This window comes from Pimephales promelas, chromosome 1 (assembly GCF_988280905.1).
Source record: "Pimephales promelas chromosome 1, fPimPro1.hap1.1, whole genome shotgun sequence".
NCBI lineage: Eukaryota > Metazoa > Chordata > Actinopteri > Cypriniformes > Leuciscidae > Pimephales > Pimephales promelas.
In genome coordinates, this window is record NC_142769.1 from 37,613,944 (window position 1) to 37,636,184 (window position 22,241).

Sequence of the window (22,241 nt, forward strand, 5' to 3'; positions counted from 1 at the left end):
GCGTCATTCTTTCAAAACTAACGGAAAATCAACTTGAAATCAACGCGTTGTTTCAACGTTATGAAAGTAAACCAATTTTCGATTTCATTTAGCTTTGAAGAATGCCGCGTCTGACGTTGGTTCAACGTTAATTCGATGAGCAAATCAACGTTGTTTCAATGTCAGGAGAGACGTCGTTTCCACGTTGATTCAATGTCAGTTTGCTATCTGGGATTGATAATCACGATTATTTTGGACACTATAATCGTGATATGAAATTTTCATACCGTCCCATCCCTAACTCAGACAAAACCTGGGGCAATAAATTAGCAAGCCTCTAATTTTACAGTTATAGAGAATGTGAATGAGTGAAGGAGGGAGGGAAGGAGGGAGGGGGGCATTAATAAAAATGGAAAGACAAAAACAGAATGAAAGTGAAACTGAGACAGACAATGTAGGGGAAAGGGGAAGAAAGAGAGAAAGTTGAGAGAAAACGTGAGTAGAACATTGCTCACCTTCCTCGGTCAGTGACGGAGAAGACGAGAAGGAAGCCCTCCCCTGTCCTCATGTATTGTTCTCTCATGGCTCCAAACTCTTCCTGTCCTGCTGTGTCCAGGACTAACAAACACAGAACATCCATGTTAGTCACCCACAGACTCACTTTAGCCATATCACCAATGTAGGTTTGATTACAAGTGTTTTCATTATGTAAATGATCTTCCATTATATTCATATTTCTTTATCTTTGGCTTAACGTCGTATATATGGCAATGTTTACGCAGTGTTTAGGATTGACAAGTGTGTTTACTAACAGGTGTGATTCTCCAACAGCAGATTGAATAATTTATGTATGAATGTAACAAAAGTCAGCCCCCTTCTTTTAACTTACAACAGCCTTGAGTGATGCCAGTAATCAAAGGCCTCGTTTGTTTTCATGATCGGATCGCATTATATGACGAACAGATTGAATTTCTTCACATATAAACATTGATCAGCGAACATAAACAGAAGCTCGACTGAACAAATCTCATGTGGAAGCTCAAAAGTGCTGCATAACACAAGAATGAACCTCACTGGTTTTGAGGAAGTTCAACGGTCTGCGTTACACACGAGAGAATGAGCCTCATTGGTTCTCGCACGTCAAGCAAATGCGCTTGAGCTTCAGTTTACCACAACTGATGAGGTTGTTGATAAATGTTTATATGGAATAAAGGCCTAAATTATATCCAATCCTCATATAAAGCAATTGTGTCTCTTCAAAAAATGTTTAACTAAACCACTCAATTCATACGGAGTAGTTTTACGATCTCTTTATGAACTTTTTATATCAAAGTGATAGTTGTGTAGCTGTCTATGGAGAGTGTAGAAAGCTCTTAGATTTCATCAAAAAAGATCTTCATTTAGTCTTACGGGTTTGGAACAACATGAGGGTGAGAAATGAATGACATCATTTTTATTTTTGAGTGAACTAACCCTTTAAACCCTGTCCCTATATGCTCACATTCATCTGCCTCCATTTTTAAGTGGAACACTCTCATCTAAAAATCCAATCAACAACCGGTGGATAGAACCAAGTCCAAGTTTTTTTACATGAAGCAATCGGATATTGTGATATTTTAATTTTACAAGTATGCATAATGCACAGGGGCCGTATTCACATAGAATTTTAAGGCTTAAAGTAGTTCCTAACTGGCAAATTTAGGAGCAACTCCAAAAAAGAATGGGCGTGTCATTCCTAACTTTAGGACTTTAGGAGAATTTTTTCACTAAGAGTAATTCATGAAGCATTTCAGCCCTAAAAGTAGCACCTAAGTCTGGAACAGCTTAAAAGAAGTCGAGAGGACTCCAAACTCACTAAGACCTATTCAACAAAGGATTGTAGCCCATACCACCACCTCTCGCAGTCGTCCGAGGTCCGCGATAAGCGGGAATGCTGAATTGATCTTTAAACACAGATATCAAGTTTGAATACTGAATTGATATCAAGTTTTGCTTGATATCCCAGTGCCGAATTTCACTTTATTATGTTTTTTTTTCTTTTTACACCAACTGGGCCAGCAGCAGTAACTGATCCTGCGTCCGGCTTTCTTTTCCGTTTTGGCAAATTCATAATCCACCGACATTCAACTATTACATTACTTCAATAGGAGCAACATTTCCTTGCTTTAAGTAGTCCATATAGGCTAATATGATGTCAATTAACCAAGCAAGTGTTAATGTAAATGTCATTTTTCATTAATAGGCAAGTGGCAGTTTTCATTAGGCTATTAGGCTACCTTGATTTAATTTAATTGAATTCACGACTTCTTTCTCTCCCTCTCTCTCTCTCTCTCTCTCTCTCTAACAACCAATCTAACAACCAAACAACCAATCACCGTGATCATTGCGAGGTAAGCTTGTGCATGAGAATTGACGTCATCCATAGCAACGAAGACTCACTCTTAGTTTAGGAGTTGTCATTTTTCCTTACTAAGAGTAGGTCTGAAAGGCGTTGTGAATATTTTAGTGCGATTTAGGAGTACTCCTAGTGGTAAGATAAAATTCTTTGTGAATACGGCCCCAGAACAATAACAAAATGCACCAGTTTCTCTGTAATGTATCTGATCTCTATTATGTACAATCACATCATAAGGTGCTTCATCTTTACTGCCGGTTGGCAATATGTTGTTTCCCTACATCCTGTGTGATTTGTTTGACAATCAGTCTCTCTCATCCATCTGTGGCATACTTACTGTCCAGCCTCGCAGGCCTATCGTCAATCACACACTGCTTTGTGTAGGAGTCTTCAATCGTGGGGTCATAGTCAGTGACAAAGTATGACTAAACACAAAAAGAGAGAAAATATAAAAACAAGAAAGGTTAATAATATCACATGAGATTCAAAAAGCGCAGTATGAGGCGCTAGGAAGGCATCAAGACACGTCCTAATTCAATGTTTGTGTTGCATCCTGTCTCCCAAAATACATTAATCTAGTGGTATTCTGATAGTATAGATGTCCCTTCACAGCATATAATATCCCACAGTCCAATGCGGTTTGGCGGATAGTGAAATGAATAAATAAAACAGTTGTAAGAATTTTGCTTTATGGCTCAATTTCTACCAAGAAATAAGCTTTGTAGTCACTTGAATTCATTTAGATCATTACACATGATGTTATTGTGCCTTGGAAGCTTGTTTGAAACCAGTTTTCCTTTTGAGGAACTTTCATACACAAACATCACTAACTTCAGCTTTGATTCAGGGATCTACATGCATAAAAGAGCACTTGTTTTGAAAGCTATGCTAAATGAGGGCTTATACTCATAACACAACCCAACAGACAAACTGTTCTGTCTCTTCTGAAAAATGGAAAAAAGACATCCGCCCTTCTGTGTACAGTGCAAACACAAGACTTTCATGTCAACATTATTTGTGTGGCCCTCCGTTTGGGGTTGATAATTACGGTTAATTAACCACAAACTTATTTTGTTTCCACAGGCTGTTTCCATGCTAATCTGAACACGGTATCAGTGTGTAATGAAAGGGGGAGTTGTAAGGAGGCATTTTTCACATTTTTCCAATATTTTCTGTGCCTCCCCTCCCAGGAGGCTGTTTAAGTGACGACAGCTGAACGTTATGTTCAGGCTTGTCTTTGTGTCAACTGAACACATGCTCATGCTCACACACAACAATGCCAAAGCAGTAGTTTCCTATTTTAAGTTCGACTATTGATGTTCCTGTAACCGCTAGTCGAGTAATCTGTTTTTAGCAGCGAAACGAGAAGCACTCCAAAAATGAGAATAGAGCTCTGTTCTCCTTTCTGCGTCAACCATTCACTGAGGATAGTTTTAACTTCTGAAAGAGAATATAAATCTATACACCAAAAGATATGAATTGCACAAGATATTAAGACTTTTCAAAGCACATCCTGTATACTACTGTACTATTATTTTAAATAATTCATATAATTTAGAAAATAGTAGTAAAAATGAGTAAGTTACTTCTGACTGATGGTATATACACCCCAAAACAAAAGTGTTGGGTCAGTAAGAAAGTCTCTTTTACTCACCGAGGCTGCATTTATTTGATCAAAAATACAGTAAAACAGTACTATTGTGAAATATTATTATAGCAATTTTAATACATTTTAAAATGTAATTTATTACTGTTATGGCAAAGCTGAATTTTCAGGAGCAAGAAACATTTTTTTTATTAGCAATGTTGAAAACGTTCTACTTTTTTTTAAAAAAGATACTTTGATGAATACAAAGTTAAAAACAACAGCTTTTATTTTAAATAAAAGCCTAATGTAACAATATAAATGTATTTGCTGTCACTTTTAATCGGTTTACTTTCACTGGTGGTATATCAAATAATTAATAAAATAAAATAAATTATTAACTGACCCCAAACATTAGGACTAGTTTTTTAGGGGGACGTTAGAGAAATTCATGTTTAATACTGTCCGAATCTGACATGTCTGTTTTTTCCTCACACAACCTCAGTAAAAATTCCAGGGGAAATTACGTACTGTTTTTCTACAAACTCCTCTGGGAAATCAAATCCTGTCCAAAAGTGAATATCAGTGATTGCTGATGTTGTATTATCCTAACTCATGTGTTTTTGACCTATACCTAAGCTACTGTTTGCGCACCAATCTTTGCCATGCTTTCATGGCATAGCATGCACCTTAAGATGGAGTTCTCAAGGTGAATGCATACTGTGACACAATCTTGGTGTGTCTCTAGAGTCAGACCAGTCATGTCAAAGCAATAACTAAATCAGCATGCTATGCTTTGTTTCCAATCATGACCTAGAGAAACTTGTTCATGCTTTCATCACCAGCACGGTGGATTACTGTAATGGACTCCTCACTGGCCCTCCTAAAAGGACCATAAGACAGTTGCAGCTCATACAGAACGCTGCTGCCAGGAATCTGAGCAGGACCAGAAAATATGAACATATCACACCAGTCCTCAGGTCTTTACACTGGCTCCCAGTTTCACGATTAATTTTAAAGTATTATTACTGGTATATAAATCATTCAATGGGCTAGGACCTCAATATATTGCAGATATGCTCACTGAATATAAACCTAACAGATCACTAGGGTTGGGTATCGAGAATCGAGTATCGATTGGAACCGAGACTAACTTTTCGTTTTTCCCGGAATCGTTCAAAAGTTAAAATTTCGATTGGTAGTTTCGATATTCACAGTCCGCCGAGCGGAAGAAGAAACCGCTGAACAACACCAACGAAGAAGCGTCTACCGGAAGTGTTGGCATAACCACGCGAGTCGAACATGAGTACCTTACGTCGGCGATCCAAAGTGTGGCTTCATTTTTCTAAAAATAACGAAATCTCGGCAAAATGCAAAATTTGTGACAAAAGGAGTATTTTTACAGAAGGAGTATTTCCTTCAGAAAGGATTATTTCCTTCAGAAAGGCCGTTGGTTAGCAAGGTTAGCTAAACTTTTTTGACCCTGCCTCTTAAAAGAATCGGAATCGAGAATCGTTAGGAACCGGAATCGAAACAAGGAATCGGAATCGTTCAAATTCAAACGATACCCAACCCTACAGATCACTTAGATCATTTGGATCACATCAGCTAGAAATACCAAGGGTTCACTCTAAGCATGGAGAGTCCGCCTTTAGCTATTATGCCAGCCACAGCTGGAACCAGCTTCCAGAGGAGATCAGATGTGCTCCTACAGTAGTCACATTCAAATCCAGACTCAAAACACTTCTGTTTAGCTGTGTATTTACTGAATGAGCACTGTGCCACTGTTTGTCCGACTTTATTTTTTTATTCTAAACTGTTTTAATTATTCTTATTTCTTTTGACTATTTTAATTTCTTCCATGTAAAGCTCTATCTGACGAAAAAAATCGCGTAAACTGCAAAGACTGACAATTTTAATATCAGTGTCATGTAAGAGTAATATACTTGTCTAGATTTCTCTGCTCACTTATGCAAGTTTATTATAAACAGCCACTGCTAAAAACCCTTGAAGTTTACAATAGTTTATGTTAGGGCTGTCAAACAATTAATCGCATCCAAAATAAAAGTTTGTGTTTACATAATATATGTGGTTGCACTGTGTATAATTATTTTATATACTGTATGTAAATACACACACATGTTTGTATTTTCCTACTCACTTATCTGAAAACAGGGATTCCCGCCCTAAACGGACAAGTTTTCAGATTGGCTTGTGCAGGCTGTGGTCAGATTCTTTGGATGTCACAGAGACATGTGATATCACAAGACACCTATTTTCAGAGATAACTCTCAGGTATGAGGACATTTTCCAGAGGTCTATTCCAAAAAAAGCTTTAAAAAGAATAGGATTATTTGCAATGTACTTCTACAACAAGTGCATCTAAAGTACATTTGCAAATGTTTTTGACAGTGAGCAAATGCAGCATGAGCATTGACATAAAGGAGTCTGTAACCACTCGCTCTCTTTTCTTGACATCAGTCATCCTTTCACACAGTGGCTCCTCTGTATGCACTGCGTGCAAGACTCCATCACGTCCACTTTCCACTGTTCAATAATTCATCAGCAGTGCTGCATATGCAGTCGACTTCATCGCTCACTCGTCGCAGTGGGGATACGCAGACGCAGAATGAGGTGAGAGAGAGCAAGACAGATGGATAGACAGAGAAAATACCTGCAACTATTTCCAACAAACTCACAATATTTTAAGCACCTTGCATTTCAGTCACGCACATTAAAACAGAACAAGGCACCTGATTTTGTGACAATGCTACAAACGATTGAGAGTGGAAGTGACACCTTAGATTGATGAGTAAGATAGAAAGTGAGCTGAAAAACATCAGTCTGCAGCAGGTGATCAGACCAAACAATTAGTCATGATGCAACATGGGAGCTCTACGGAAGCCCTGAACTGCGCAAAGTAAAAAAAAAAACAATCTGTAAACGCTCTTCGGCGGCGACTGTGACGAGGGCGCCCGAGGAGGTGGGTTTTTGTGGAATACCTGTACCGTGTATCCCCATAACTGGGGTAGATGCCTCGGCCGTGGTTTTTGACAAGCTAGCCAGTACAACGGCGGTGATAACGGGGAAGTGTCAGCCTGAAAATTCTGCTCCTAATGATGTTGGATACATCAATCCTGCTGTTAAAAAACATATCGCTTATCAAACTTTTCAAACTGTTAATCACGCAAAGGTCGTTTGGGATCCGAAGCGGAAACCAAGAGGGCTTTTGGGTGCTCACCTAAACATCCGAAGTATCATCTCCAAAACCGAACAGTTGACTCATTTATTAGCTAATTCAAACTTGGACTTTTTGTGCATATCTGAAACATGGCTTCAACATTCTACTCCCATCAATGTATTTACAATGAATGGTTTCCAATGCTTTAGGCGAGACAGGACTGGGGGAAGAGGGGGTGGGGTACTTATGTATGTAAAAGACTCAATCAAATGTGAACGTATGTTTTTTAAGCCAGCTATCTCCCTTGAGTATGTTGCACTAAAAGTCGTCTTGTCTCAGCAAATGTCATTCATTATTATAGGTCTCTACAGACCCCCAACTGCTAATGATACATTTTATACAGAACTTGCTAACATTATTAAAGAATGTGACCATAATAAAGAAATAATTCTGATGGGGGATTTTAATCTTAACTGGGAAGACAAGTTAAAGAGGAGAAAGTTAAAAGCAATTACAGATAAATTTCATTTAGAACAGCTGATAAAAGGCTCAACTAGAATCACAAAACGTTCAAGTACACAACTCGATCTTTTTTTTAGTAATAAACCAGAAAGGATAATAAAAAGTTACAATCTTATCACTGGTTTATCTGACCACAACTTAACTCTGGTGGCAAGGAAATTAACTAAAAATAGATTCAAGAATAATATATCATCCTGTCGCAATAATGCTCTTTGTATACCTAAATGTAAGCAGGACACATTTAATACTGAGATACATAACTTGGACTGGGGAGATGTTTTATCTTCTGAAAATTTGGAGCACAGTTGTCAGTTATTTACATCAAAAATTAATGTTGTCAGAGATAAATTCACTGTCAAAATCAAGAGAAAAAACAGAAACAAGGTCAATCTGCCTTGGTTCAGTGAATATTTATGGAAACTGATGAAGAGCAGAGATGCTGCTTTAAAAAAGTCTATCAAGACTAAAAGAGATGCAGACATTTTGGTATACAAGGGCCTGAGAAACAAAGTGGTTAACGAATTGAGATTGGCCAAGTCACAATTTTTTCTCAAACTTTTGAAAGATGCTAATGGGAACAGTAGCCAAATATGGAAAAGTATTAACAATTTAATAGGGAGAGCTCACCATTATACAGAGGATATTCGGCTTACAATTCACAACAAGATAATAGATGACGATACAAAAATTGCCACCGCTTTTAATTCTTTTTTTATCGATTCTGTTCAGGAACTGGGAAACCATTTTAAACCTAGGGAACAATGTAGTAGCTTTGGTTTTGTAGGAGAGGGTTTTAACTTAGTTACAGTCTCAGAAGAAGAAATTAATAAAGTGATTAGTTCCCTAAGAAATTCAAAAAGCAAAGATACTTTTCACCAGGACACGATGTTTATTAAAAAACATTCGGCTACTCTAACCCCCCCTATTGCCCACTTAGTAAACCTTTCAATTACTCATAATACCTTTCCAATGGACTGGAAACATGCGATTGTAACTCCTATCTTTAAAGCTGGTGACCGCCATGTAGTCAGTAATTACAGACCCATTAGTTTATTACCAGTAATTTCTAAGGTTGCTGAAAAAGTGATCATAAACCAACTTACAGATCACATTGACAGTTGCAACCCCGGTCTAAACTCAGTCCAGTTTGGATTTAGAAAACTTCATTCCACAGAAACAGCAGTTTTACACTTAACAGAGCAAATTAGATCCGCTCTTGATAAAGGAGGAGTTGTTGGAGCTGTGTTTTTGGACTTAAGTAAGGCCTTTGACACAGTTAATCACAATGTCCTTATGTCCAGACTCATTAGCTTCAACCTTTCATCCAATACACTAGCATGGATTTCGTCTTACCTATCCAATAGAAGGCAGTGTGTAAAAATCAATGACTCACGCTCCAGCACCTTGGGGTACACAACGGGTGTCCCTCAGGGATCTGTGTTAGGCCCACTACTATTTAGTTTGTACATTAATGATTTACCTCAGCACTGTCATGATGTAGAGGTACAACTCTATGCTGATGATACAGTCTTGTACACTCATGCAACTTCAGCTCAACAAGCTGCTACTAAATTAACCAACGCCTTGGTTGGAGTGGCCGAGTGGTTGGACCAATCCTGTCTTACCTTGAATATAGGTAAGACGAAAGGCATGTTCTTCTCCAAAACTAAACTAAACCACTTAGACGTAAACATCTGCTTTAAAGGTGAACAGATTGAGACTGTGACTGAAATTAAATATCTTGGAGTGCTGCTTGATTCAAATCTGACTTTTAAAAAACACATAAAGAAAATGACAAAAATAATTAAATACAATTTGGCAAATTACAGACAGATTAGATCCTCTCTAACAATAGAGGCTGCTAAGATTTTTCTACATGCCCTTATCTTCTCACATATCGCATATTGTATCACCTGCTGGGGGCAGGCTAGCCAAACAACAATTAGGCCCTTAGAATCCCTGTACAAACAAGGCCTCAAAATTCTTGACAAAAAGCCACTCAGGCACCATCACTGTGACATACTTCAGAAGTATAATCTACTAACTTTTGAAAATTTTAGATTGTTCTCAAATTTATGCACAGTTTATAAAATTTTAAAAGGTCTGGCCCCCACATGTTTGCGTGAGTTTATCTGTTACCGTGGCTCTGTGAGGACCACTAGACTAGATTCTGTATATAGCTGTACTGTACCCTTTCGCTATTCAGCATTTGGGCAGACAGCCTTTTCTATCAAAGCTGCAATACAATGGAATATAATTCCAGACAATATAAAAACATCTGATTCGTTTGGGCACTTTAAAGATAATATAAAAAAACATTTAAAATTTTCGCAACAATGTATCCACTAATTTATTGTTAAGTAAAATTATTTTTCAGTCACATTTACCTTTTTATTATAGGGTTGAGAAGGGGTTGTGGGTGGACATATCGTTGTATGTTGTGATTTTAGTGTGTGAGTGTGTGTGTGTGTGTGTGTGTGTGTGTGTGTGTGCGCGCGTGCGTGTGTGCGTGTCAGTGAGGTTATTAAGTACATGTTATATGCTCTTGAAGAATGTTGGATGTTTTATGTTTGATATGCCAAATATTCTTGAATAGTATTGATATTTTAATCTGTGTCGTATGTATCTGTATTTATTTGTGCCGGGGGACTGCAGATGTAAATTAGCCTAAGGCTAACTCTGGTGTAATGCATCAAATGTTTACATTTATGTTATTAATTGCACATGGTCCCTTTAAATAAAAATCAATTCAATTCAATTCATAAAAAAAATAAAAAAATAAAATAAATCTAGCATTTCGAGATTGAAGTGTGATTAAACTGTTTTGAGATTTAAGTCTAATTTTTTTTTTAGATTAAAGTCGATAAAGTCGAAAAATTTCTAGATTAATGTCGAAACATTTCGAGAATAAAGTCAAAACATTACGATAATACAGTCTAATCAGAAATGCACTTGTCAAGTCGAACTGCCATGGATCAACACAAAATAGTAGCTTTGTACTTTTATCTGGGCTTTCAACAAAATTCTACACAGGTGGTGGTGTTTTCGTGCTCGCCTAATGCTGGAAGATTGGCACCTGTTGAATTTCCTTTTGTTTTTGAAACAAAACACACACACAAACACACACACACACACACTGACTGAAACACTCACTATGCACCATTATGAATGCCTGTGTGTGCGGCAATGTGAAACAATGGCAAGAACACACGCAGCTTCTACGGAAGACTGTATTCTTGTACTCTCAAAATATTTCGTCTCGAAATGTTTTTTATCTCGAAATGTTTCTACTTTAATCTCGAAAGGTTTCGACTTTAATGTCAAAAAGGTTTCGACTTTAATCTCGAAAAGGTTTCGACTTTAATCTTGAAATGTTTCCACTTTAATCTCAAAATGTTTCAACTTTAATCTCGAAATGTTTCGACTTTAATCTCGAAATGTTTTCACTTTAATCTCGAAATGTTTTCACTTTAATCTCGAAATGTTTCGACTTTAATCTCGAAATGTTTTCACTTTAATCTCGAAATGTTTTCACTTTAATCTCGAAATGTTTTTACTTTAATCTCGAAATGTAAATGTTTCGACTTTAATCTCGAAATGTTTTCACTTTAATCTCGAAATGTTTTTACTTTAATCTCGAAATGTAAATGTTTCCACTACAATCTCGAAATGTTTCCACATCTCGGAATGTTTCCACTTTAATTTCGAAATGTTTCCGCGATAATCTCGAAATGTTTCCACTTTAATCTCGAAATGTCTCCACGATAATCTCGAAATGTTTCCACTTTAATCTCGAAATGTTTCCACTATAATCTCGAAATGTTTCCACTTTAATCTCGAAATGTTTTGACTTTAATCTCGAAATGCAAGATTTTTTTTTTTACAGTTGTGGTTCAGGGCTTCCGTAGAGCTCACACATTCCACAAAGTTTTCTGAAGAGCAATATCTTTCAGAACTTCACTGCCATACTGCCACGCAAATGCCGTACACACAAACATACTCACACACACACACACACAAAAGCGTCTACATTTTGTAATTACAAAAATACAGTAATTACAATACTAATTGTAAAATATGATTGTAATTTAAATATATTTTCTAATTTAATAAATGTTTAATTGAACTTTATTCCAGTGATGGAAAAGCTGAATTTTTAGCATCATTACTCAAGTCATCAGTGTTGTATGATCCTTCAGAAAACATTCTAATTTGCTGATTTGGAGCTAAAGAATAGTCAATGTTGTGCTGCTTAATATTTAAGTGGAAACCGAGATACATATTTCCCTAGGATTCTTTTCTTTACTTCTGATCAATTAAATGGATCCTTGGCAAATAAAATTATTGATTTCTTTAAAACATTTGAATAGTAGTAGTGAAGCTATTTTAATGACGTCAAAAAGTCAAAAAGGAGGACTTTGTCAGATTTTGTCAACTTCTAGGGACAAGTCAAAGAAGAGCTACTGTAAGTGAACCCACATATAGTCTGCTTTGATGAGACATAGAGGGTCTGTGGTTGAAATGCAAGCATTGTTCGAAGTCACACAGTAGCTGACTGTTGGTAGCTGTTCTGTAATGCCCACCTGTACACATCGCCGACCCGATGCCCACCTGTCGTACCTTTGCTCTGTGCGACAGCACGTCCCAGTTGACCTTCATCAGATGTATGAATGACCAGAACTAATAGCTAACTCAAACAGTGGGGGGTCCATCTGCTTTGGCCCACACACAAACACACACACACACACAAACTCTGCCACAGAGAGTGTTTGTTCTTAGAAACAACCATCCTAAATGCAAATCACAGCTCTTCTTTTCAACAAAGCTACTATCTAGCCCACACGATTCAGCCGAGCTGTTGCTGTCATGTGTGAAAGAGTGCAGCTCTGTGACTGTACCAGTGCAGACAATCCCTGCTATAAACACTTCAGTCATGTCGTTCAGCCTTTTTTAGGGGCCCCCCAAATTCCCAGAATGCTCTATAAATGCTCTCTGTGCCAAGGTATACCAATTAAAGAGTGCTATCCAAAGTTTCCAACTGTGTCATATAACTCTCGGCTGCCATAAAGGGTGATCCGAGCCACCTGACGTAAAGCATTCTGGGAGAGGAGAGGAAAGGGCCCACCCTAGTGAGTCGAAACCAACAGGGCACCTCCAACATTTGGCCTAAAGGAAGGAAACTCCACCTACAGGGCTAGAAGCCAGCAAAGTACAGTCCTCTGGGTGGTGATGATTTCACAAAAGAGATATTCCCGTTCCGCCCACCCTCCCACGGCACACAAGGACACTCCTTTCCACTTCAGTCACTTCTCTTTATTTTGGCTTTTCAACACCCACCTATCCCTCCATCCATTCATGCATACTCTATCCACTCAGTGAATTCATACTTTTAAACAGTAAGCGATTGTTTGCCTTGGAACAGAAGATCGGTCCAAGTCAACCGAGGTGAACTACAGTCAATGCGATGAAGAACAGTCAGACTGGGGCGTTTGTAGTCTTAGAGCGATACAAAGAGATAAGTATCTGTAACTGTCTTAGACAATAAAAATACAAACATAAAAAAGTGCAACAAACTACACTTCTTCATTATTCACTAAAGCTAACACATATTTGAGATATCAATATGATATCATACATTGAGTGTAAACTGCAGGAATCCATACAAATTCACCTCACCTTTGATGAAACTTTAGGTGATTATTTAGAAATTCATACTTTTATTTAGCAAGGACACATTAAATTGATCAAAAGTGATAGTAAAGACTTGTTGTTTGTTACAAAATGTTTCAATCTCAAATAAATGCTGTTCTTTTAAACTTTCTACTTATCAAAGAATCCTGAAAACAATGCATCACAGATTTCATTAAACAAGAATTCAACATTGCTAATAATAATAAATGTTTCTTGAGAACCAAATCAACATTAAACATTAAAATGATTTCTGAAGAATCATGTGACCATGATCATCTCACCATATATATATATATATATATATATGCACACGCTGACATGGCTGAAGATGTTCTCTAAGCTGTGCATGAATGAAGCAAATCCGTCAGACTCTTACCTTAACTGTGCGTGTGTATGTATATATGAGTAAGGAGTAAGGGAATGTGCATTTAGATGTGAAGTATATGGCTCAGAGTTAGATTCAAGGAGACCCTGCTCTGAGTACTGCTGCTTTAATTAAAGCCAGACTTTCGTTGTGCAGCCAAATCACGTCCACCTCGAGGGCATCATGCCAGGCCTTAAACAGAAGCACCTACTTTCTTTTAAAGTTAGGGTAGGCGGTTTTCGGAGAGGGTTATATTGTGATGTGATGTTGTGATGGTTTTCGGAGAGGCTAGCAATAGCAATGTAGCTTTAAAAACATAAACTCCCACCCTCCTTTCAGAGGGTCTCTAAAGCCACGCCTTCAAAACACATGAACGTGTACAGCAGAGAGCAAACAAAAGCGCCACGAGAGACGGCATTAAACGACTACATGTCTCAGTCAGAGCACATAATATTACAATAATAATAAACAAACTACAACTGAAAGAGATTAATTTTGCCGTTGATATTTACCATAGAAACGCATAAATTCGAGTCGCGAACCACTAGAATATAACGTCACAGGTTTCCATTTCTTCCAAATTACAGTAGTTAATGCAGCATAAGCTCGTTGTTTTGGTTCAGGAGGAACTGTTAAAGATGGATGGTGTTTGAGTTGTGGTGCTCTGTGATTGACATCTGTCTAACTCATATAATGAAACGCGCCGTTGACATGTGATGCCTGCGCAGAGCTATGGATACATTTGCTGATATTATTGCATTTGGATCGAATTCAATGATTGGATGAACATTTTATGGTGCCCTTACTGTATATATACCTGAAGTACAAAATATTACATAAACATAATCTATGGCATCTGAAGACTTGGAATATAGTGAACAAGTTAAATTTATTTTTTTGTCTCAGCTGTTTACAATCACTCAAGACAAACTTATAGAAGGACATCAGCATCGAAATTCTCGATAATGATAAAACGATAATAATTTTCATGTGAGAATAACCAACAAATATTCCATACAATAATTTTTTTTAAAGATATAACAAATATATAAAAACATATAAATGTGAAAACAAAAGCATAGTAAAAGGAGAGAACATGGTTGTATTCCTCCAATGTATCGACTTTTCTGCTGAATTATACATCAATGCAGGATTTCCATCTAGTTTACCATTCAATACAGCTAATTTCATTTAGGATACATGCTCCCATGAGACAAAGCTACTTCTGGGAAGGTTAAAATTAAATAAAAAAATGCCAACTGGTTTTCTTTTGTATGGGCTCCAGGACACAATGGGAGAAGAAAAGATTCATCCAGGAATGAATTCATCACAGTAGCAGACCGCTGCGCTGACAGTGCCAGCTTAGTCTGAGACCATCTGCTACAAGAAGAACCCTTTTCTTGTAAAGAAGTATGATGAAAAATAGGATGGTAAAGACAGGGAGCTTAGGGACAAGTGACAAATTGCAGTTACGATAAGTTTTTGAATGATTACCTGAAGCCATTGACCCTTATTGCCATGTTTGTAGTGCTTTCCTGTAAACCAGTTAAGCATATCAATCATGCAAAGGAACCTGTAACCAACAATCTCCTTATTCAACTTTTACCATAACGACCTCTCGACATTAATAGGTCTTCACACGGCTGACCTCCTCACAAGCTAGCGGACGAGCTTGGCCTTTGGCAGCTGTCAGTAATCACGGGCAAATAACTGTGATGGTAAGGTTAAGATGAAGCAGATGGACTTAGTGGTGCTGGTGTCGACACAGTGAGTTCAGGGCCTGCATTTCCCTCTTGTTCAGCTACAGACTGACTAGCACACTAAAGAGCCTTCATTTCCTGGGGAAACGCCTATTTTTCCCATGAGCTCATGCATCAGCCAAGAAGTTCATTCAATGACAACAATATGAACAAGAACAAGGAGTGTATAGGGAGCAATTGTTGAAAGAACACAGGGGATCGTAATGTTTCTGGCAAATGTTCTCAATAATGATGTAGTGTATCATAAAGTGTAGGTTAAACGGTCAGAGTTGTGCAGAATCAGATTGGGCTCCCTTTAATTTCAGAGTTGTAATTTGAACTGCACGGTCAGTTTAATTTACATTTAAATTGAGATGACGCAAAGAGGAATTTACAAAATAGAATTTTTTTAATCTAAACATGCCCTGTATTCGAACATTCCTATTTTCCTAGTATAGGGCAGGTTTGTGCACAATTCAGAATTGAATTGAGAATAAATCCTGAATTCCAGTTACATTTTTTGAATTTCAATTGAATTTGAATTGATGTCAAAAACAGGATCTAGAAGAATTACAACTCAAATTTGAATTAAAGGAAGCAGAAATTCCATTCAATGAAAATTCTAAGAAATGCATGTACTTTTTGTATAAAATAATTGTAATTGTAATGAAATTATGTTATTAAATTACAAAATGAATTTAATTGTATTATTGAGGTAAAATGTTTAATTCAATTAGTTACTAATCAAATTAAGAGGAAATTTCTTTCCAATGATAAAGTAATGCAAATAAAGTAATCAAAACCATTTTTATAATGGATAACTTATAACAGCAAGCAATGACATTTCCAAAGTAAATGTGAGATTCGAAACATTCTTTCTGTTGTGTGACTGTGTAGAATGCCATGAATTTAATTCCACTTCCTGTCATTCCAATTCGAAATCGACTTCCTGTGGGGCGGAGTCAATTCAATTCAAATTCCAATTCATGAATTTAATGGAGGCCAATTCTGACATTCTGAATTTTGCACAAGCCTGCAAGCTGAAAGCACACAGATGATCTACTACTTCCAACATTTTGAATTGCAAAACTGCATCCTGTCAGCCAACTTGAAATTTAATTTGAATTCAGGAATTTAATTTGCCAATTAAATCGCATATTCTGTAACAAATCAATTGTACTGACACTCATCCGAAAGTAAACTTCCCATCGGCATCATGTGTCTCAGATGAGCAAATGCATTTCCATGCATTTTTTTAATCACACAAACTGCTGCTTAAGGCTGAGAGCTGAACCAACAGAATGAATAAGAAGACACATGAGTCTTTATTTCTGTATGCAATCAAGGGTCATTGATCATTCCCAGCAGTGGTCTGAGCAAATCATCTGAAACCCCTGCAAACTCCTCAGAGCGAGTCAGGCATAAAAACCTCCAACTGTGTTTGAGGGAATGTACAGGTGCCTAGTTATAAAGTAAAAACTCACATTAATGTCACACAAAACCATCATAGCATACCATGTGTACTGAGGACACCTGTGAACCTGTGTTTTTGAAGAGGAGCTTCATAAACCTGAAGTAGTTCAATGGAGTCTGTTGATGGCCTTGCCAACATGAGGAGCATCCCTGCAGAGTTTAAAAGAACAGCGAGACTAAGCGAGCTCACCGATAGTTTCAGGGCTTCAATCATGCTGCAAAAGAACAGCGTGGTCTAAACGCTCAGTTTGAACTCTCCGGGAGTCCAAAAAGACACACGACCAGCAACCGCCCCTCTCAACATACTCAAAGAGCTCTTTTCACAGAACGCGTTTAATCGAAGGCTGACTGCTATATATTACTGCAATTTGAGGAACTGGTTTCCAGTTGTGTAACACACTTCCTCGTCACCTGGGTAGATGGCTTTGTTTTAAAATCACACCAAAATGAGCAGAAGCACAGCATCACTCATCAAGCACAAACACTCTCAGCCTCCCTGTGAGAATGTTGCTAGGCTGTCGCTGTGGCCTCTGATTTTGTTGTTGCAAAGAGAAAAACAGACTTTTTGTTTCGGTTGGCATCAGCCACTGAATGCTGGGACTATGGTATTCTCTTTTTAGTGGCACAACAAGTTAAAGGGGAGTGCACTTCAGTTGCTGTTGCTTGGCTGGCCAGGGAAACCATTCAGTCATGGACCATGGTTAAAATTAACTATTTGACCTCATTCATCTCAAGTAACTTGGTGACCCCACTAATGCATTAAAAATATCATATGTATGATGTAATAGATCTATTCATTTCCATGTGATGTCTTTAGAGTAGCAGAAAAGTCACAGAAGAGCCCATATATTGGTCTTCAGGTTCAAGTTACACCTCAAGTAAACCATACTGAGAAAGTCAATTTTTTTTAATATGAGCGGTACTTGACTCGCCGACAAAATGACTGTTTACATGTGCACCAATAATGCGATTATTTCTAATAATCATTGTAAGGGCTTAGTCGTAGTAAGATGTTTACATGACAAGAGCAGAACTCTTCAATCCAGTTAACATGCAATTTTCATTATTCTAATTATTCGTTAATAATACCACATTCAGATAGGCAGTACAGTATGCATATCCCGGGCCATTGTTTTAATCTATTAACAAAAATTCAAAATAAATTTGTATGATTTTTAAGTTCTCAACTGGTTCTACTTAAACCACAACTCAATATGTCCCCTTTGACAGTTGTGTTGTCAAATCCTAGCCTGTCCCTTCTCTCTTGGCTCATAATTATATGGCTGAGATCCGTCATACGCGTAAAAATTGTCCTCAGTGTCCGAACTGTAATTGTGATCCATTACTTTGTCGCACATGCAATTTCCTTCAGCATACAATCAGCCGCATGCGTTTTGCAGCTGATCAGCTCTGGTTTTGCGTTTTTTGAAATGCGGATGTAAAATTCTCTCACAAAACGACTCCAAAAGTCTTATTAACGTATTTAAGTATAGTATTTTTCTATACATTGACTCACTGGGGGTTCTAACTTGCGATGTGCCCTTTAAAGGGATAGTTCACTTTGAAATAAATTTTTGATATGTTTTAGCTTACCTCAAGGGCATCCAAGATGTAGGTGTCTTTGTTTCCACAGTATTTTCAATTTTGATATTTTTAGGTCAAACCGTTCTTGTCTTTTAGTCATATAATGGAGGTATACGGCATGCACAGAGAAGGCCAAATTAAACATGATTTAATAACTCACAAATTTAAGTACACATTGATGGCCTAAGACACGAAACGAGTAGTTTGCGTGAGTAAATGAACAGTATTTATATTGTTTTTACCTCATGTAACCACAGCCACGTCCAAGTGATCTGAGGACGTGGAAGCTTCGGTTTGCGCAAGCGCCTGAAAGTGCCGGAAGACCACTATTCATCAGCATGCATTGATTAATCCCAAGGCATGGTAAAAAAAAAAAAAAAAAAAGGTGCAACCAAATCATATGCTGGTGAGACCAACTGAGAAAGTTAAATTTAAACTAATAAAGAAAACAGGACTGGTATTAGATTGGCGTCGGTATCGGCAGATATTCAAGATTATATATATATATATATATATATCTTTTCTGTTATGAATGGTGCCACATTTCTGTATCTCGCATGAATGTGCAAAGGAGAGCAATGGTTGGTTAGTAGCCCAACTGCACTGAAACTACACTGTACTGGAATTTCTTAAACATTCTATTGTTTTCACCAAAACCAATAACTTGGTGAATACATTTTATTGAATTCACTCACCCATACATAAATAAATGTGCAAGAAGATTTGGGTAAACTATTTTTTGGACAATTGAAATTCACACAATTCACATTCATTTACGCTTTGTAGCACAAACAGTGTGAAAATCTAATCCTTTGGGTCAAGAGTTTGTTCAAATTCTCACCTCTTAAGTATGAGCAACACTAATAGTGCCAGCAGCACTAATTACCGGACCGCTTCAGATTCCAGGAAGAACATGACACAGAGTTGGATGAAGTCATGTGTTAGCATACTCCAGTCATTAAATGCTTGGAATGTGGAACGAGCCAGCCGTGTCAAAAACGGCTATCAGCAGCACAAGAGGACAGAGAGCCGTAACCCTCTCGACCCCTGTCTAATCAAACAGCCTTCTTTTATGGTTGCTCGACACTAACCACCCACACGGTCAGAATTCCTCTGCCACCGCGACATTCTAAGGCCCAAAGAGGACTTTTCTAAACAAAAACCATTCGCACAGCTTTCTGGCTATGTAATATTACAATATTTTAGAAGTTAAAGAGATGCTTGTGTGTTGTTCCAGAAAGACTAACAGAATGAGATCTTTGCTTGGCAGTCTGACAGAAATACAGCGCCATTACCGTTTTAGGCCAGCGGTCTCCCAGCGCACAGAGAACAGAAATGCTATTAAAGCACCAAACTGCTGCTAATAAATAAGAGCTAATGGTACTATGCACTAACTGTCATCATGGGCCCTCAAGTTTGAGAAAGAGAGTAGAGAGCAGTACAATTCATAACCATTTTACACTCAGGGAAGCTGATACGGATCCCCCTAAATCAAAAAACATCACTCTATTCTGACAGAGGAATTAGATCCTAATTCCCGAAAGAATGTTTTTGTTGCTGAAGATTAGAGGTTACCGCAACCAGAGATATATGAGTGCAATCTTGGGGTCAATCTTGCAAAACAAAAATATCAAATGCTTTGGTTGGTTATGCCAAATGTTTATCAGACCCACTTGACATGTGTCCTCCGAGGCCAAGTGGTTCTAGTGGGCCACATGCTCTCTGGGTCGTGAAGCAGGCTGTGAGACCCGTCCGTCACCTGTTGAGGAGGTCTCTGGCCCCCTGCTTTCTACACGACAGCCCTCCAACAGCTGCGCTGTCTAAACTGATTCAGCAGACTGGGAAGATCTCCTGCAGTACTGTGATCAGTTGGATACGGATGACTTTGACATTGATGATGTGTGCTTTCTTTAAGCAGCAGAACTGATTATACAAATACCGATTATATTAAATGATTATTCAAAACATATTATGAAAGGTCCTCATTTATTGCACTACAAAGGCCTTTGGCTGGTCACAGGAAATGGGATTATTAGAATCACTGAGCCTGGATTTCTGAAATCCACAGTTCCTGTCAACTCCGACAATGTGAATGAATTTCAGGAATCCATGGCATTGGATTACTATCAGTTTGTCTGAACTAAAAGTAAACAGCTTACAGCTAACATGCGAGCAGTCGATTTTAAAAAAGGGTAGCGTTTGCGGAAGATATTTTTTAGTCACAATTTTTTCTAAGATGACGTAGTTACATTGTACTTAAATAAGTAAGAAGTATTATTAAAGGGGACATGAACTGTTTTTTTTAACTTTATTATATTGTTGTCTGAGGTCAATTTATGACGTTCTCTTGGTTTTTGCATTCAAAAACATCAAAATGAATAAGTAATAGGCTATTTTGTACCCAAGTTTTGAGCCTACCTGAAAAACCCTCGGTTTTTATGGGCGTCTCGCACTGAAGACTTGGAAGTAAACGCCCACTGCTGTGAGTGGATAACAGTTTTGCATATTGTAATGAGCTTCAACTCACCCGTCGAAGCACTTGGGGGAAATTGTTTTGAAAACATTTAATGTCGTAAAATGGCAACCGGAATGATTCTCCCATAGGTCTTTTTTGATTGATTCTCCCATAGGTCTCTCCCACATCTTTTTTTTTAGCAATGCGTGTAATGCGCAAATCGGTGGGTGGGGCTAAACCGGCCATGTTGAAGTAGCAGGCGTTGATCTTCTGCGGGGGTGGTGTTTTACCCTCTTTGACGTCATAGTTCACCACTTTGAAAAATGAGTCGTTTGCTGAGGCTGGCGTCAATAAAAGCTTATATTGGACTAACAAGGACGTTTTCAGTTCTGAAACTTACCTGGATATTCTTATAATATGATGACCTCTTAGATGTCAAAAGCTGAAGGAAAATTTGATTTCACAGTTCATCACACCTTTAATAAATTACATTCATAATTATGCATAATTTAATGTTATTATTATAGTAAATGTATTAACGTGTAACTATGTGTTAGCCATGGGCGTAGATTACGCGGGGGACGTGTATATGAAATATAGGAAAAATAATTGAATTAAAATTATTGGTTATTGTTTTGCAGTGTACTTCATTTATTCTTTGTCACAATTTCCTGTATCTGCATATTTAAAACACTTCTTTATTGTCAATATCCAGAGCCAGAAGTTACTTTAGAGTTGAGAGTGAATGAGGCAGAAAGTTTCAAGAATTTCAGGGGTTTAGAGGTGAGGGAAAACAAACGACAAACGTTTTTTTTCCCATAACACATTCATTGTTTCATGTCTACTACACTGCCCTGCATAGGCTATGTTGAACTATTTCTGATACCTTTAACTTAGACTTATCAGACTAATTTGTACTTTTCTATAGACGGAGCAGAGGGCATCAGACATGTTGGCAGTTGTAAAAGGAGTTGGATCTTCAGTACCTGTATTAAAACCCCACCAACCAGATCCCAAGACTATTGTGTGTCAGGTGCTTCAGGACAAAACTAAAATTTCAGGCTCAGAGGTACCAAGATTTTGCATGGCTCCATTTTGATACAATAATCTGTTGCTTTTTAACAAACCCGCCTAAAAAGAAAAGCATAAATAAAATGACACTAACTATATATTGCATCTTATTGTTCTACTGATTTAAGGTCTCCTTACTGTGACATGTTTGTCAATTGAGTTCAATACATCTTTGCAATTGTGTGGTTTGAGTGACACTCCT

At 37.7% G+C, this 22,241-nt stretch overlaps 1 protein-coding gene across 1 annotated transcript in view; it reads right to left on the reverse strand.

Moving 5' to 3' along the window:
• Positions 1-22,241, reverse strand: part of rras2 (RAS related 2) — a 41,877-nt gene that overhangs the window by 7,424 nt on the left and 12,212 nt on the right. Inside the window, exons 2-3 of the mRNA XM_039688638.2 lie at positions 2,712-2,799; positions 495-597 (exon numbers count right to left, since the gene is read on the reverse strand). Of these exons, the coding sequence (XP_039544572.1) occupies positions 495-597; positions 2,712-2,799 (191 nt within the window). The remainder of the gene's footprint in view (positions 1-494; positions 598-2,711; positions 2,800-22,241) is intronic.